This window comes from Phyllobates terribilis, unplaced genomic scaffold, assembly GCF_046119375.1.
Source record: "Phyllobates terribilis strain yellow unplaced genomic scaffold, ASM4611937v1 Scaffold_1__5_contigs__length_1240528914, whole genome shotgun sequence".
NCBI classification, from domain to species: domain Eukaryota; kingdom Metazoa; phylum Chordata; class Amphibia; order Anura; family Dendrobatidae; genus Phyllobates; species Phyllobates terribilis.
Window position 1 is genome coordinate 531,351,571 of NW_027362761.1, and position 19,539 is coordinate 531,371,109.

A 19,539-nucleotide genomic window follows, 5' to 3' on the forward strand; every position below is an offset into this window, starting at 1 on the left:
GGGGCAAGTGCTAACTCAGAATTCTGTTGATGCTTTTCACGCTGTGTGCTTCATATTGTGCCATTGTTCCTTTTGGCACTGTGGGGTTGGAACAATAGAGCTGGTAAGCTGCGATTCTGCAGTTTAACCACCTCTTTATGGGTTAATTAATGTTAAAGAGTACCTTATTGTTTGTCATCCCTTCAGAGGATATGTCATTAAGCTGGGGAGTCCTGTGCTTTAGTCACAGTGGACGTTGCAGTGCTCGTTGTGTCATAACGTCACTGGGTGGCTTAGATTTGGCTTCAAAACCTGGGTCTTGGTGCTTTTGGGGATAGTACTAATAGCATTGTTCAATAGTGGAACGAGCATGTAATTCACCAAATACATTGGAGACCAATCAGGAAAAATGGAATCCAAGGAAACTGACAAGGGAAAGTACTGGTAGTTTTTGGTGAGGCCCAAAGCTATCAAGCCCAGAATAGAGAGACACCTGCATAGCTACTATTAATGGTCTGGATAGAGGGCCAGACTGGCCATCTGGCAATTCTGGCAAATGCCAGATGGGCTGGTGCCAGCAGTGTGCCTCTCCTTCGGGCACGCCTGCATGACTGAAACCGGTGGTTTCTGGGTGGAATACAAATTATTTTGTTCTGGGTGCCACACTTTCAGTACAGTGGCTAGGCACCTTCATAATACTATTAACCTGCAGATTAACCCTATATCTGCAGGTAAATAGAGTTATCTGACCTGACCGGTTCCCTTTAAATTTCACATAGTGTTATTCTGGCTTCACAGCAGTTTGCATTCTGTAAATGTAATATATATCTCGAGTGATCCACAAAAATCGCAGATGCCAGGGCTGAATTTAGGTCCCAGTCCGACCCTGTCTGGGTCCATTAATTTGTGAATACTTACAACACCATTTTTACATGAAACATTTCTCTAAACAGCTAATAAATGTTAAAGCATTTGGCAAAAGGGTCATAGAAGAGCAGCTCAAATTCTAGTATCCAAAGATGAAGAGCTATTAGATATTTTACTCTTCTGAACGTGTGTACTATAAGCACTTATTAAATACATGTGTGGAGTGTTGTCATCTGTAAGCCAGGACTGACCCCAGTCCATGACAAAGGTAGACACATGTCAATGAAGTTGGCCTTTTCCCCATGTTGAAAATTATCAAAGGGATTTTGACTCCATAGCTGCAACAACGTTACGATAGGACATTGTACTCCATTCATGAAGATTGGATGGGAGCATAGAGTTCTGGTTAGGAATATGGTGGTGTCAAGCAGCTCCTGAAAAGGGGCTAATTTTTAGTCACCACTCCAGGTCTCCTATTGAGAAGTATTGTTGCAAAAGACAATTCTAAATATAATGTCACCTAGCTAAATACAAAGAACAATCCAACATGGCGCAAACTCAAGAGATGATCAATCATTTAGTTCTATTGGCTGAGCCTTCCCCGATCGCTTATTTGAGGCACATAATTGTCTGTGGCTCAAGTCCAAGTTCCTTTTCAACTTTCTGCCTAATATATTGTAGCCGATGAGGGAATATCAATAGCCATGAACATTATGGTTTTCTTTAGCCAAACCATCATTCTAACCCCAGTGAATAAACTGTAATAAAATACACAAAGATCAATATGTCTCAACAAAATGCCATTGAGGGCGCATTTAGTAAACACAATGCTGAAAGAATTTGGCTTTATTTTTCCCCCTACAAAACATGTGCACTCAAGATCTCCAATAAATCAGTTTTATTTCCAGTTATATGTAATAACATAATTAAACAAAAAGCATGTCCATGAAATGAAACTCAGATGTTGGTGTGAGGATTAAATCGACATTACAGCCTTAAACAGCTTGTTTTTGATTTGTAAGCATTTTGTGTACAGTGCAGCATTGTGTAGTATGCATCGCATTGTAGTATAGCTCTACTAAAAAATTGGTGACATTACTTAGTAATCACATTTTTTTTCAGGATTGCTTTAGGCTGGGTTTTTCTGCTTGGAGACTAATCTAAAATGATCACTCATTCTATCCTCCACCCATGCATTGCCATGCAAAACAAATTCATTAAAGGCAAGCTATCATTTGATTCATGCTGCCCGAGCCACGGGTAACATGAACCTTAGCCTAGCTGAGCGTTGCGAATGAGGTATATCTTTCTTTAAACTGCTGTGGCGTTTCAGTGAAAACATAATTTGATGAGCTGGCTGGGGACTAGTGGAACAGACCTGAATAATCCAGTGTAGCACCCGGCAGGCTTCTACCTGTTCCGTTCCAGTTGGGTGACAGGTTTCTCCCATGTGTATCCATAGGAAGCGACCTGTCAATCAACCGGAGTGGGGCCGGGAGAAGCTGGCTGAGCGCCGCTCCGAACAAGTCAGGTCTTTCTCTATGTTCCATGGCCTGCTCTTCAAAGTATGTTTTCTCTGCAGCCAAGCTGATTCATGCCATAGTTTTCTCATAGTGGCCACTGCAGGGGAAAATTGTAGCATTACATGACAGATATTTCAATGTATGGTTGTCCATGTAATGCATGGAGGGTCTGGATTTAAAAAAGCAGTTCTACACTTTGGACAATAAAGGGGGTCCTTACTTCACTCTATATTGTCCATGTGCCCTAAAAGAAAATATGTCGTACCGCCTATCAGCCCTAACCTTTCAGTCCTCGTGAATATTTGCTTTCTAAGTAGAGTAGAAGCTTTTCAAAGTTTCACGCTATTTATTGCTAAATTTGAAGTTCCAATTTCTCACCAATGTCAACAGGCATACACTTCGTCCAAACAACAATGAAATATGGCCCCCAGTTCACATCAGGTTACCAATTTTTGAGAATTACAAAAGGCAATCAATATTAGATTGGTGGGAGTCTTACGCTCACCACCCCCATAGATCAGTTGTTTGAAGGGGCCCAGCGCTCGCGTGAATGTTGCAGCCCCTTTATAGTTTACATCATGACACTATCTGCCAACCAGAACAAAATAGTTTTAGGGGGCACTGAATGTATCCAAAAAAATTTATTTTGCCATGTTTGTAATTTTTATAGTGAAGATCTAATAAAGAAAGTTTTTTGAATACATCTGGTACTTTGGAAAACCATTTTGTTCTTGTATTGAATGACTGGGTGGAGAGGTGATACCAGAAGCATGGAGCTACAAGAGTGTACAAAGATCTCTGTTGTGACCTATCTGGTTGCAGCAGTACAGCATATTGCAGCAAATGTCTCACTGAAGAAATTGGGACAATGTTGGAATACCGTGCACCCCTGCATCTAAAGGCTGATTTAGGAGCCGCTTGAAGGAAGTACAGAGAGTAGGACCTCTACCAGTCTAATATTGATGGCCTATCCTAACACAGGAAACCACTTAAAGAACAATTACATGACAAAAATAACCAAATATTTCAGCAAAACTGAATCTAGCCATTGGACAGCTGATAATTGTGCTCCTATTTGTGGGAAACTATGTATTCCAAAGGGCACTGAAAGTATACGATGTAAAGTATAACTTTAGGGAACATAGAAAACCGATGCTTAGCTAATATGTTGGGAGGTAGCATGCTGTAATAGAACCCATACTGGACAATGTTTAAACAGTCCGGCCATTGGAGTGGACCAAAAGGTGAAAGAATTACTTGAACTCTTTCTAACCTTTCAAATCTTAGCAAGTATTAGAGGACAGAATTTACATGAACTCATACATTACCATCCACTTGGGCACATAAGTCATCAAGATTCGATGCTGGCAGCTTCCTTTGCAATTGTCAGCCAATGACTTCCCAGGTATGCCTGATGGGAGAGAAATCTGGAAAATTTGCCTGTTATGGTACCACGTTTAGCCCATGTAGGCTGCTCACAGTAGCATGAGCAACATGCAGCCTGGCATTATCGTGTTGAAAAATGGCTCCTGGAAAACTTTAGAGAAATTATTGGTCAGTGGTTACATGATCAAATCAATGTAATACCGAGCTGTTAGTGTATCTGGAATGAAGACTTGAGGGGTCTGGTTACCATACGTTATGCAACCATGTACCATAATCCTGGAAGTAGAACCAGTGTGATGTTCTTTCAGGAAGAACTCTTCATGTCATTGCCTAGATGGTCTCCAGAGCAATTGCTGGCTATCATTCGCTGGCTATCATTGAATCCAAAACAGAAACTGAACTTATCGCTGAAAAGGATAGACCTCCATTGTCGTCTTGCTTGGCACCATGATAGACTTGACTTGAGATCCATAAAGATGTCTTCACAAGGAATGTCACTCTGGTCTTGATGATTTGTTTGCCCAAGTGCATTCAGTGTGTCATCCATGAATAACCTCATTGATAGCATGTTAAGGCACATACAGTAAGTGCAAGTGTTTCAGATGACACTCATACATGATACTGAATAAATCAAAATTGAGACGTTTTAACATTTTTGTTTTCATTTTTGAATAATTTACACATCATTAACATATCTATTGATCCTGTCATTTTCATAACTCCTTCACTTTTCCTTCTTGGTGTTGCAATATCAATGTTGATGATGGTAGGTTGCAAATGGAGGATATACACACGTGGTCAAAATTGTTGGTACCCCTCGTTTAATGAAAGAAAAACCCACAATGATCACAGAAATAACTTGAATCTGACAAAAGTAATAATAAATGTAACTTTTTTTAAAAAATTCTGTGGAAGCAGGGTTGAAAAGCAATGACTGACTTTCATTTGTTCATTTTCATAGATTTTTAATTTATTACTTTTGTCAGATTCAAGTTATTTCTGTGACCATTGTGGGTTTTTCTTTCATTAAACGAGGGGTACCAACAATTTTGACCACGTGTGTAGATCAATGAAATTCAGCAGCTTCAGTTTAGGGAGTCACTGACCCCGCAACATCTTAAAAAGAAAATGTACACTACCCGAATGGATCTAGACTGAACTCAACCTTGAACGGGTACTCTGGCAGCAGAATGAACATCTTCTGGCTGATAGCTTACAAGGAATGTTGCAATCGTATTTCAAAAATCTTTGGAACGACTGTGTTATTCTAAGTGTCAATTAAGAAAACTGTGTTATTCCTATCTGATCCAACACATAAGAATTTTCATTATGAAAGAGGCCGACATCAATGATTGCTTGTAAAGGTCTCCACAATATTGTCTAGTAAATGTGCAGACGACGGCTTGCAAGATATTCTGGGCACAACTATTACATTTTTTTTTCTGTTGAGAGAAAAGCAGATTCTCTCAAGTCCATAAGTTGTTAATATTTCTCTGCGGTCACAAGGGGGTCAATCACATCTCTAAGGAGAGACTTCTTATGTGAAATGTATCAAATCTAATGGGTGACATTTCTTGTATTAATTTAGATTTTTTTATGGTTTATGTTAGTCCTACCTGTATATCTCATATAAAATGCCTTGTTGTTGAGAAATCATCATTTATCTGATTATGTAAAGGAGTTCTATCAAGCTATGGGGAGGATGCTGCCCAGAAGAGAACGCTGCTTCCGCACTTAATTATCCTATTTATTACCCTCCCTCAGCGTCACGGTTATGTTGGGTGCTTATTTGGAAATTTCGATGCACTGCGCATTCCTTCTCCTGGCATTCCTCTTCAGTGTTCCGCCCTACTTTGGGCATAGACTTCACTTCCTACTGCAGAGATGCCATTGAGTCTATAACCTCTATGCCCATATTAATAATAGGTTAGATAGCTCAAAAGTGGAGATCAGAGATGAGCAAACCCAAACTTAGAAGGTCGGGGTTCGTACCGCACAGTTAGTATGCGGTGCTAAACGCCGAACACAGACTTCTCCCGGAAGTCCGTTACCAAGTTCGGAGTTCCGGGGGAAGTCCGTTGCAATGTCAGAGTTCCGGGGGAAGTCCGTTGCAATGTCAGAGTTCCGGGGGAAGTCCGTTGCAATGTCAGAGTTCCGGGGGAAGTCCGTTGCAATGTCAGAGTTCCGGGGGAAGTCCGTTGCAATGTCAGAGTTCCGGGGGAAGTCCGTTGCAATGTCAGAGTTCCGGGGGAAGTCCGTTGCAATGTCAGAGTTCCGGGGGAAGTCCGTTGCAATGTCAGAGTTCCGGGGGAAGTCCGTTGCAATGTCAGAGTTCCGGGGGAAGTCCGTTGCAAAGTCAGAGTTCCGGGGGAAGTCCGTTGCAATGTCAGAGTTCCGGGGGAAGTCCGTTGCAATGTCAGAGTTCCGGGGGAAGTCCGTTGCAATGTCAGAGTTCCGGGGGAAGTCCGTTGCAATGTCAGAGTTCCGGGGGAAGTCCGTTGCAATGTCAGAGTTCCGGGGGAAGTCCGTTGCAATGTCAGAGTTCCGGGGGAAGTCCGTTGCAATGTCAGAGTTCCGGGGGAAGTCCGTTGCAATGTCAGAGTTCCGGGGGAAGTCCGTTGCAATGTCAGAGTTCCGGGGGAAGTCCGTTGCAATGTCAGAGTTCCGGGGGAAGTCCGTTGCAATGTCAGAGTTCCGGGGGAAGTCCGTTGCAATGTCAGAGTTCCGGGGGAAGTCCGTTGCAATGTCAGAGTTCCGGGGGAAGTCCGTTGCAATGTCAGAGTTCCGGGGGAAGTCCGTTGCAATGTCAGAGTTCCGGGGGAAGTCCGTTGCAATGTCAGAGTTCCGGGGGAAGTCCGTTGCAATGTCAGAGTTCCGGGGGAAGTCCGTTGCAATGTCAGAGTTCCGGGGGAAGTCCGTTGCAATGTCAGAGTTCCGGGGGAAGTCCGTTGCAATGTCAGAGTTCCGGGGGAAGTCCGTTGCAATGTCAGAGTTCCGGGGGAAGTCCGTTGCAATGTCAGAGTTCCGGGGGAAGTCCGTTGCAATGTCAGAGTTCCGGGGGAAGTCCGTTGCAATGTCAGAGTTCCGGGGGAAGTCCGTTGCAATGTCAGAGTTCCGGGGGAAGTCCGTTGCAATGTCAGAGTTCCGGGGGAAGTCCGTTGCAATGTCAGAGTTCCGGGGGAAGTCCGTTGCAATGTCAGAGTTCCGGGGGAAGTCCGTTGCAATGTCAGAGTTCCGGGGGAAGTCCGTTGCAATGTCAGAGTTCCGGGGGAAGTCCGTTGCAATGTCAGAGTTCCGGGGGAAGTCCGTTGCAATGTCAGAGTTCCGGGGGAAGTCCGTTGCAATGTCAGAGTTCCGGGGGAAGTCCGTTGCAATGTCAGAGTTCCGGGGGAAGTCCGTTGCAATGTCAGAGTTCCGGGGGAAGTCCGTTGCAATGTCAGAGTTCCGGGGGAAGTCCGTTGCAATGTCAGAGTTCCGGGGGAAGTCCGTTGCAATGTCAGAGTTCCGGGGGAAGTCCGTTGCAATGTCAGAGTTCCGGGGGAAGTCCGTTGCAATGTCAGAGTTCCGGGGGAAGTCCGTTGCAATGTCAGAGTTCCGGGGGAAGTCCGTTGCAATGTCAGAGTTCCGGGGGAAGTCCGTTGCAATGTCAGAGTTCCGGGGGAAGTCCGTTGCAATGTCAGAGTTCCGGGGGAAGTCCGTTGCAATGTCAGAGTTCCGGGGGAAGTCCGTTGCAATGTCAGAGTTCCGGGGGAAGTCCGTTGCAATGTCAGAGTTCCGGGGGAAGTCTGTTGCAATGAGAGAGAAATTTCCCATTTCAAAAGTCTGGATCCACATGGTTTTCAGAGGCGGTTTCCTTTGGAATAAAGTTTGGGTTGGGTACCAGAACCCGAACTTCTATGAGCCCGCTTATCCCTAGTGGAGTCAGATTCCTTTTAAACCCCCTGCTGAGAGCAACAATGGCTCTTAATGGTTCTTTATGGGTGAGTGCCTGCAATAAAGGCTTTTTATTTTTACCATCAATAGTTGCTGGAAACTGATTGCTTATGATGGTACTATATATTGGAGTACATAGAATGTTTTGGCTTTCACTTAATTTCTTAAAGGGAACCTGTCACATTGTACATGCAGTCTGATCTGTGGATAGCATTGTGTAGAGAAGAAGATGAGCAGAATGATATAGGGACTAGTTTGTAAAGATTCAGTAAAAATTGTGTTTTATCCATCTAAATCCCTGGTGTTTGTATGTATATGAGTCCAGTGGGCGGTCCTACTACTGATTGACTGCAATCTCTGCATGCACAGTCATACAGGAAACACTGTCAATCACTGATAAGAACACCTACTAAGTTTAATATTTTATGATTTCCTTTTCATATATAGTCGCCAGATAAGATTATAAACTTATCACAAATGCTGATTGCACCCACAAGGCCTCATTGACCCAACATATGCAAAGTATCATGAGTCTGCGTGTTTAGCCCTCCTGCTTATAAACTACATTGTCATTTTCTGCCAGATTCACTTCAAAACAATATATTTTATGTAACAAGTGGTACTGATTTTTAGCATTTTCAAAGACTGGAAAAAAAAGGAGTGGTAAAGGCCACAATATACACATATATTTTTCATTGCTGATGCAAGAGTTTATGGACTCTTATATCATTTGCTTGCACTTCAGAACCTATGGTCTATAGGTACATTTTACAACGTTCCCCAATATTCTATACATTCATTCTCCAGCCAATGAAGTCCCTTATATCAGTTTATAAATGAGTCTATTATTTTTGTGCCTTTGCTTCCTTTGACCTGGAAGGAGTTCAGTTTAAAGTGATTCTGCCAGAAGCTTTAGGGTCACTACACAAATTACACTACAGTGCGATATAAAAAAAAGGAAAGTTGAAATATACACTGAACGGACAAAACTATTGGGACACCTACACATTGCACCCACACAAGCTTTTATAATCCTAAATCCGCATGCATTAATATAGGAGTTGGCCCCTTTGCAGCTATAACGGCTTCCTTTTTTCCAGGAAGACTTTCTACCAGATTTTGGAGTGTATCTGTGGGGACTTTTGCCCATTCATCCAGAACAGCATTTGTGCGATCAGACAATTATGATGATGGGAAAGCGGACCTGGCTCACAGGCTCAGTTCTAGTTTATCCTTAAAAGAAGTTCAATGGGGTTGAGGTCCGGGCTATGTGGGACCGTTAATGCTCTTCCACACCAAACTCCCTCAACTAAGCCTTTATAGAACTTGCTTTGTGCACAATAACGCGGGAGCAGAAAAGGCCTTCCCTAGAGTGATCCAACAAGTTTGTTAGAAAATAATTGTCCAAAATGTCTTGTATGCTGAAGAATTGACATTTCCCTTTACTGGAACTAATAAACCTAGAATGACCCCTGAAAAACAACCAAATAGCATTATGTCTCCTCCACCAAACTCTAAAGAGGGAGAATGCAGTCAGACCAGTAATAATCTGTCATTCACCAAATGGATATCATTCACCAACTCAGATACCAGATATCCAGGTAGAGAAGAGAGATCTGTAACTCCACAGAACACAATCCCACTGCTCCAGAGTCCAATGGTGGCCGCTTTACACCACACTATCCAACACATCACATTATGCTTGATAATGAAGAGCCTGCATGAAGCTTCTGCCACAGTTTTAATACTAGATGAGGTTTGAACGCTACAGCTATTGAATGTTGATGGCTTTTCTGCCCTCTGATACTCAGCACTCGGTGACGCCGCTCTGTAACTTTACGGGCACTCCATTTCGTGACTGAGTTGCTGCGGGTCCTTCCACTTTTCAATAATATCACTCACAGTTGATCGAGGAATATTTAGGAGCGAATAAATGCGATGACCTGAGCGGTTACACTGGTGGCTCCTATTACAGGACCGCACTGGTACCAATGAGCTCTTGAGAAAGAACCATTCTTTCACAAATTTCAATGAAGGCAGATGGCATGGAGGAGAACTGGATATTATACATTTGTGGCAATTGGGTAAATTAAATAACTGAATTCAATGATTAAGACAGGTCTTCTAATACTTTTAGGGAATGTAGATTTTGAGACCCAATGGGAACAGTGTTTATAATATCGGTAAAGCGCAGTGGAATTAATGCCGCTATATAAGTAAAATAAATAGAAACTGCTAATATCAGTAACATGGCAAAGCTCAACCGAAGTGAAATACTAGGCAGAAAATGGACAACCCTTGGTGCACTCTTTTCATCGATGAATACCCATTTACACCCAGAAGGGTATTTTTGAACTTTCCTTTTACAACCCTTACCAGCAATATAGTAAGCACGGTGACCCCAAAGATCCTGACAGGTCCCCTTTAATAATTAGAGGAATATTTGTAAGTTGTCTATAATTGATAATATTCTAATGACTGGATTTAACATGTAATTAGTTACTCATAATCAGGGCTGTGGAGTCGGTAAGCCAAACCTCTGACTTCTCAATTTCTCTGACTCCCAACTCCACAGCACTGCCTCACTACTGAGCATGTACATAAAGTGCAGCACAGATTCATCTACTAAAAGCAGAGATCCTTAGATCAGGAACATAACAGACATTTATAGGACAAGTCAAAACTTTCCCAAATTCTTATGTAAAAATTTACAGCACATCCTGCAAAGAACTACAGAACCCAATTTATTATATATTCTCGGAGTCTGTCCATTTTATACCGGCTGACTCCGAATCAACCAAAATGGACATAGACTCCGACTCCACAGCACTGCTCGTAATTCGTGATGAGCGCAAGTGCTCATTACTTGAGTTTGCCGAGGGTGCTCGAGTGACATGTTCAAGTCCCGGCGGCCGCATGTTTCACGGCTGTTAGACAACCACAAAACAAGCGGGGATTGCTCTTATTTGTTAGGCAATCCCTGCATGTTTTGTGACTGTATAACAGCTGTGAAACATGCGGCCGCTGGGACTCGAACATGTCACTCGAGCACCCGCGATACTCGGTGCAAACCCGAGCACCCTCGGCAAACTAAAGTAACGAGCACTTGCGCTCATCCCTACTTGTAATGCAACCTCCCTTACACCGACATGAAAAGAAAGAAAAATATTGGACTCTGAATGGTACATTGTTTATTTTCTTACATTGTGGAAATCATTTTGAAGAATATTTGACAGGTTTCCTTGCTTGTGGCCCGCTAACACGTAAAAGTTTGTGCTTCTCGGGCATAGTAAATTTAGTATAAAGTTCAGATAATATGTTTGATATTGAACAAACATTATAACACTCATCTATAGCAAAGGTACAAAGAGTCGTAATACAAAAGAATAGTCGTTTACAGAAAGAAGAAAATCACCGTATTACCAGGTTATTAAAAAAAAAAATCAGTCACTTCTATAAATACAAATTTACACTGTGCTAAAAGAATGACATTACAGGTTTGGACCGCTGACATCACTGACATGGCACAATATGCAGCAACAAAGTATACAGCACATCAACAAAGACTACGAGGCTCCAAATCGAGATATGTAAAACGGACAGAAAGCCATGACAGAATTCTTCGATCTGGCAGACGTAGACAGAAGCTTGCTGACAGTTGTAAAGCTTTAGGCATCAGACAGAAGCTTGTCAGGAGCAGCTGCTGCCGAGAACTGATGGATAGTGTTTTTATTGTGACTACTAAAATACAATATCGCAAGCAGTCACAGGTCCTAGGGGGTGTACGGGCTGACACCTAAAAACATAGAAAATACAACCAGAAAGCCATTTCACAGGTCGCTAAGCATTAACAAATCACAAAAGTGTATTTTATACTAATACATATAATAAAAAAGGAAAACCCACATATAATTATCCTAACTAAAAAGGAAAAAAAAAGGATTTTCTTCTTCTAAAAACTTAGATCAGCAGCATAATGAATACATAAATAAATACATAACAGAAGTTTTATCGTCGGTGGCCTGTGAATCCTTGTGCTGCTTTTTTTTTATTTTGAAGTTTTCTTTCTCAAAAAGGAAAAGACACAATCCTCCCAAAAAAAAGCTAAAAAGTTTAATATTACAAGATTAATATTACAATCATTTTAACACAGACATTCCTGTTTTATACGGAACTACTTTATCGGGTCCCTTTTCATTTTCATCACGTCATAACATTCACTTGTTAATTTTTTTTTTTTTGGGGATTTTTTAAAATTTGCGATATATTTTAAAATAAATCCCACCCACTCCCCCTTCCCCCAGCAAACTATGAACTATGAAGTAGTGTTAACGGTAAAATTAGGTCATCTTACAGATATAGTGAATTTACTATAATACTGTTTTTATATTCCTAATGACAATCATTATTAAAAAAAAATATATATTAGTCAACAAATCGAAAAAAAACTTCCTATCCCATAAAAGCAACTTTGTTATATACATATATATATATAGATATAGATATAGATATAGATATAGATATAGATATAGATATAGATATAGATATAGATATCTATATATATATATATATATATATATATATCCTAGTGGAAAAAACTTGGCTGTGTTTAAATAAAAAAACATATTACAATGAAAATTTCACTGTATTATTACATTTAGGAGTTTAGGATGAGTAAACATAGGTTAAAAAAACTACTTTTACTTGGGTTGTAGACTGAAAACTAAGTCAGTAGTATTCCATTCCATTACCAGATTAACCATACAGCAGATATTTACCATTTTTACCAACTTTTACAAAACACAAATATGTAAGAATTAGTCACAATACTACGAAGTAGAAAATTTATGTAAAAAAAAAAAAAAAAAATTTTGGGATCTTGGCCCAATTGAACTGAGTTTAGGAGATACTGATACATTACTAACTGGCCCAAAAAAATGGCTTCCTCTATAGGTGGTAGGTACATGTTAACATTTTTTGGAGAATATAGTTCTATTTTAAAGCATGGACTGAAGAACAGGGACCACAATATAATCAAAATCTAAAGTGGTGCAGAAAAATACAAAAAAACTATCTAGAGGTGTTAACACTATAAAAAGTGAAACCAAAGAAAACTGGAGACTTCCATAAATAATTGATCTTACATATTCGGTGTACACCCGGGACATTGATTATTAAAATAAGAATGTTGATTAAAATGCATGTAAGGCAGCAAAACAATGCAGGCGACCCGCACTTCACAACGTTGCTCATCTCCTGAAACTCCGGAATAGAAGTAGCTGTTGGTAGAGGGGGCGATGATCTCAATTTCCCAGGGTCATTCATATTTGAACCGGCTCAAGTTCTCGCTCATCTAGTAAATTTATTAGCATTGAAAAGCTGTCTTTTACGGCTTCTATGTTGTCCGAGGAGGTAGGCTGAAGGATCCACCTTTTGCCTCGTGCTAGTGGCTCAAGTTCAAAATACTTTTTGATCTGAAAAAAAAAACAAAAATAACATCAACAGTGGTGATTAATCTAAAAACAAAAAATTATAGGAGACAAGAGTCTCTATTAAGACTAATTCACTAGGGAATGATGGACCACATATCTGTTAAGACGCTTCGGTGCAATAGAAGAAATCTAAGCAATATTTTGATTGAGTCTCTATAGTAAAGGGGTTTTCAAAGTGTAAAAAAAGAACAAGAGAGTACTTATGGTTCTAAATGCTCACCAGGTAATGGCACCATAGATTTTAATTAGTTATTTAAATTTTCTTGTTCAGAACTGCGCTGCACCTTTGTTTTAATGATGCCAGATCTTGATGTGGATAGGATATGTGATTATGTAAAAAACCTCTTTCTTACACATATTGCCTCTATTTACAGCTGACTGCATGCCCTTCTATTACAGGATTTCTAGCAGTGGTGGAATTGCTTACCATATTGATACATGCCTGGAATCTGTAACAGACAAACATCTCTACGGTTCTGTTCCTACCTAAACACTACACCATTTCCTGCCAAGCATGAAACACACAATCCCTCCAGAACAAGGAGATGTGATGAGACTGAGCAGTAGCGATAAGAGGCATGTGACGTGCTGCAAGCGATGGGGTGATATCGACACGCTTAGGACACATTTAGACAAATGAACCACAGCAATTAAATTACTGCCAATAGTCTATATACAAGCCGATTGGACGGTAATATTTTATGGTCCGTTTAGACAGGCTGACCAAAATTCTATGTGCACAGAACGTTTGTTATTATGTCGATTTTGAGCACGTGGAATTTTATTGTAAATCAGCAGAACATCTCAGGTTTACACATGAAATGGAGGAGGAAATCAACTGCATTCTTAAAAATGTCTATGCAAATTAAAGAAGTTTTATTTGTGCAGCAAGCACAAAAACACATGGTATGAGGTGTGGGGACATAGGCGACCAGTAAAGGAGACATTTCAGTCAAAGTCCTCTTACCTTCTTAATATGCTGGGCACAGTGACTATACAAAAAAGACCCTGGACAGGTGGGAACGTCTCTCCATATCTCGCAACACGCGTTTTTGTGCTTGCTGCACAAAAAAACTATTTCTATGCAAAATATTTGAAAAAGTTTCAAGAGTGCAGTTGATTTCCTCCTCTACTATATTTTGGGACCACTCCCAGCTCAGCTAGCAAGGAGAAGAAGAGACTCTGGGCAATGTTCAGCTAAAAAATCTTTGGTCCTGACATTCATGTGGATTAGTTTGACAGTCAAGAAAGACGAAACATCCAGTGTCACATGGAGATTCTGTGGCACCCTGCTACTACAGGTACCACAAGACCCAAAAGGGTGCATGGACGGACTTCTCCACAAGAGGCCCTCACTACAAACAGACACCTCCACCCTTCCACCTTAGACCACCAGAGGGAGCCCTGTTAGGGATATATATATATATGGAGTTCAGTCAGACAGTGTGCTGGCACTTAGACCAGTGAAGAAGTAGCACGTGAGCTGCTGTGTTCCGAGGGCCCCGAGTGTGGCCGGAGGCAAAGAGGAGAGAAGAAAGGAGTTAAGGGGGCAGAGGAGCATCACAGGCTCACCCCAGAATACAAACCGGACACCGGGTCCGCTCCTACAGGGTCCTCTACACCCAGTAGGGATTACCGGCATACCAGGAGGATTACAGATCCCTGGTTGACCTGAAGCTAAATCCTTAAAAAGGACTAGGAACTATGAAGGCCCCAGTGTCCAGGGATAGTGGTTGCCAGAGAAAAGTCCTACTACCAAGCGACAGGTGAGAGAACAACACAATACAGAAGCTAGGCCCAGTTGCAGGCTGGCCAGGAGCTTAGAGAGAGGGAGAAACGGACAAGGAGGCCTTATACCCGCTCACTGGGGAGAGTCCTGAAGTGCACCCTTCCTACCGAGTACCCTGAACCGTACCGGACATCTGCACCAGTAAAGGTACTGAAGTGAATCTCCTGTCTCTATCAGTTACTCCTGCTGCACCATCTCTTCTGCACTACAACGCCCAGCATCACCATCTGCACCTACACTGCCCTGGGGCTGTGCTCTGCCTGTGGAGAGCCGCACCAACCCAGCTGCCCTAACATCTGCCCCGGAGGTCTGCAGCAGCGCTGGTACCCGTTACCAGAAACCACAGGTGGCGTCACGAGACAAAAACTGTTACCGACCAAAAAACCCTTTTCTTCAAGAGAGACCCCAGAGTACAGGCCCGGGAGCCGACTGCCGTGACATCCTAAACAAGGTAAAAGGCCCGGGTACCGAGTCCCCTATATCCCCCTAGGCGAGACAATTCCATAAGGGTATATGCCCACGTTGCGTCCAGGCCTGCGGCCCAGATGATGCGGGAGAGCTGCCGGCGGATATGCAAATGAGCAGCGGCTTTTTTTTCCCCACCTGCGGACTTTCCTCATAGAGGTTAGGTCTAGTGTGAAAGTCCGCATGCGAACCCGCAAGAGAAATTGACATGCTGCGGTCTGGAAAGACAAGTCGCATGTCAGTTTCCGCGGGTGAGCCACAGGGGCGCAAAAACGCATAGTGGACATGGGATTTCTAGAAATCCCATCCAGTATGCGGTAACATCTGGTCGCTGCAGTTTTAATGCTGCATAAAAACGCAGCGTCAAAACCGCAGCAAATCCGGACGGTGTGCACATACCCTTAAGCTATCAAGTTTTATTCAACAAGTAAATTGCCTCTTCAGAGAGGAAGAGGACTAGAACTCTAGTGCCACCTATTGGAAGCAGCACTAGAGTTCTAGTCCTCTTCCTCTCTGAAGAAGCAATTTGCATATTTAATTTCCCAGAGGAGCATTGTAAGGCTTAAAAATCTCACATGGGCAAGCCAGGCTTGGCATGTCAGACTCCACAAGGAGAAACATTAACCCTTGGATTCCAGTTTTATTCAAGACATATTTAAAGTCCATATGCAGAGAATGCAATTTGGAAACTGGATTGTTTCACGCATCTTCATGTGGAGGCAGATTTTCTCACTCCTTTCTTGGCTACCAAAGATAGAGGACCCAGTCTATCTGTGCACTTTGAGAAAGCCCTTCTACAGAGTTTGTCTTTACTTTGACATGCTCCACCTAGCTAAAAATTATTGCAAACCAAGTGCACACACACCTACATGGCAACTGTATTCCCTAATGCCAGTGGCTCTTTCAACAGGGTTATGCGCCCTGCAAAAAAAATGTTCAGAAATGGTTTAAGGAACACAATAAAAAGTTCAAGGTGGTGACCTGGCCTTCAAATTCCCAAATACTCAATCCATTTGAGCATTTGTGGAAAGTGCTGGAAAAACAAGTTCAATCCATAAAGGCTGCACTTCACAACTTATAGGACTTGGGCTATGTTCACACAGATATTTTGACATGATGAAAAACACACATTTAAAAACTGCTTCCACAAGACACATTGTTCTGACACACTTTTGTAAGAACACTTTTTATGTTATGTGGTTTTTAACTTTTTTCAGCTTTTTTATGCATTTTTAATCAGAATATGAAGTGTAGCAATAACTGTTTTTTTTTGTTGCAAATACCTTTCCAAAAAAGCATAAAAAACCCTTGATAAAAACAGCATGCATCACCACAAATAAATGCAGAAAGAGCGGCAAAGAATAGACAGGTCTGTTTTCTTATTAATATAAATGGGAAGTTTGTTGCAAGCAGATCTGAAGAGTTCTTCATGGATTTTGGCATGGAATTCACAAAAAATGTGTGAACATATCCAAAAAGGATCTGCTGCCAATGTCTGTGTCAGAGCAACTACAGAGGCTTTTGGAATCCATACTTCAATGGTTCAGATCAGTTTCGGTGGCATGAAGGAAAGCTACACAATTTTTCGGCAACCATTTTTGACGTAATGTCTGATGGTGTATTCTTTTAATCTACAGATGATGGAGCAAAAATTAATCAAAAGGATTGAAAAAGAAAGAAAAAATTGAAATGATTAAGACAAAAGAGAGAAAAGGAGATGATGATGATGATGAAATATAAAAATTAAGTGGAACAAGAAAAGGCAATTTAAAAAAAAACGAGAAAGAGGAGAGAAAAAAAAAAAAAAGGAAATAAAAAATAATAGTTTAAAAGATCTAAGTCATTTCCAGCAATGACTTGTAACAAGAAAATGCACCTAAGGCAGCACGGAAGAGCAGTGGACAACATGACAACCGACGTCAATATAACAGACAGAAGACCTAGACCTGTGGATGCGGGATGAGAGGTCTGCGAAGAGAACTTTCGAGTGAATCTCAATTAATGTAGATTTTTCCGCAGGAAAGTGTCTCTCTTACATTCTTTTCAGATATTAAATATGCCCTCATGACATATAGAGAGAAAATCTTTTCTATGTTATGTGGTCTCATGTCAAATATATGTCAAAACACCTGACGTCAAGACTCCTTTTTCTTTTTAGAAATGGAGCTACATTAAAAAAAATATCTACATATTTACAATGAAAGGACACTGGGTCCGTCATAGCAGCTCTACATTTCTGCTCATAGAGCAGAAGACAATCCTCTGACATTCACGTTCCCCAACGGTTTTAAAGGGCAGATGTCAGCCATAGGTGGTCCATGTGGCAGTTCTGGGACCTCTGCAGAGACGGCGCAGGCTAGTCCCTTAATTTTCTTGGGGCGTGTGAACTTCTACAGATCTGTAGCTCTATGGTTTCTGTACTCATGTCATAAAAATGGGACAAAGGCACCTGAACCCGAGTTTTTTCCAGACAAACAGCTTTATGGAGTGAAATTTAAAAAAAAATAAACACACTTTGGAGCATGTCTTGTGGGACTTTTCTCTTCTACCTTTCTTTCAAAAAGTGTAAAAAAAAAATTGAAGCAGTTTAAGGGAAGAGGTAAAGGGCCACCACCGGTCTGGGACACATTTTTATTGGAATTATGCCAAAAATTTGTGTGCAAATCTAAGACTGCTCAAAGTAAGCATAGGCTTCATTACAACTGTCCAAATATGTTACTATGTGCCCCTTAAAAAATGTGATGCTTTCAAAGTCAGTATAAAACGGTTTTCGAATGGATTAATAGACGTGCGTCAAAGTAATTCTCCTCCAAAGTGCCTAAAAATTGGCTACTGGTGCCAAGGTTTTTTTTTTCTACCTAGTATCTGCATATTGCTAAAAAAAATGGGCTTCTTTTGACCCTAACGATATGTCTTAGGTTATTTGATGGGAAGGTACAGCAGAGGAGGAAGTTTTCATGGAAGTGATCTGCACAGTCCTTTCCATGGGTGCAGCAATCTCTACTTCAGATACTCAACTGACACACTTCAAACTTTTAGTAATCTTTTATTGGGTTTAGGAGACAAAAAGATAAAAAACAAATTCAGAGAATTTCAATCTTAGTAATGGCTTCCATTACGGATGGTGAGGCCAAAACATCATCTGAGTCAGTCAGTCTGGTAAGGTCCGGGCCTTTCCTTGGTCGGCCTTATGAAATCCAGTAGAAAATGTTCGAGAAGATTTGCCCTAGATGATCCTAAAAAATTGACAGTAATTTTTCTACACCTGCTTTATGGACACATGCAGAAGAGAATCAGCTTACTTGGCTGCATTTAAACATATCTGAATAGTGCACAATTGTTAGGAGAGTTAAAGGGATTGTTTGGCCTTGGGGTATAAGTCTGCAGTCACTGACTGCAGACTTTTGAATTCTCACAGCACGCACAGTGTGCGCTGTCACGTGCCGACTAGGCGTGCACGGCCTCGCTCAACAAAAGTCAATTGAGTCAATTGAGTGAGGCCAGACATGACTAGTCGGAATGTGGGGTGAAAAATGCAAATCGCATGCTTGCGGTCACAAGACCATCGGGCTCCAGGTGGCTGACAGCGCACACTGTGCACATAGACTGCAGACTTGAACCCCAAGTCTAGACAATCCCTTAAAGGAAAAAAAAAACAAAAAACCTACATGTTTTCGGTATTGCTTCTCTTATTTTCAAGATAAGCTTTTTCTAACATACCTGCTTGCAAAACTGCAAGTTCAGAGCTCAGGGGGGATGTTTCCTGTTGTGTATGCCATTATCCCTGCCCCTTACCTCAGTGTTTAGCCAAAATTCCAGTGTCTCCTTCATCTTATCTTACATTAATATGGCTGTGTAAGCTGTGATTTTTGGGATAAAATACAAGTCAAATGAGTCATCTATAGGGCTTAGGTCAAGCTTCTCAAAATATAGGCGAGAATTACTTATCTCTGCTGGAGCACGCTACCCGCTGGTATGACATTATATAATATAATATTATTAGCATTATATAATAATATTATTAGCATTATATAATAATATTATTAGCATTATATAATAATATTATTAGCATTATAATATAATATTATTAGCATTATAATATAAT

The 19,539-nt window shown here is 41.2% G+C and overlaps 1 protein-coding gene across 3 annotated transcripts in view; it reads right to left on the reverse strand.

Annotated features, from left to right (window-relative positions):
* Positions 1 to 12,540: 12,540 nt before the first annotated feature.
* Positions 12,541 to 19,539, reverse strand: part of ARL15 (ARF like GTPase 15) — a 261,268-nt gene continuing 254,269 nt past the window's right edge. For all 3 annotated transcript variants that reach the window (XM_073680325.1, XM_073680326.1, XM_073680324.1), the window contains one exon: positions 12,541 to 13,162. In XM_073680325.1, the coding sequence (XP_073536426.1) occupies positions 13,010 to 13,162 (153 nt within the window). In that variant the 3' untranslated portion in view covers positions 12,541 to 13,009. The remainder of the gene's footprint in view (positions 13,163 to 19,539) is intronic.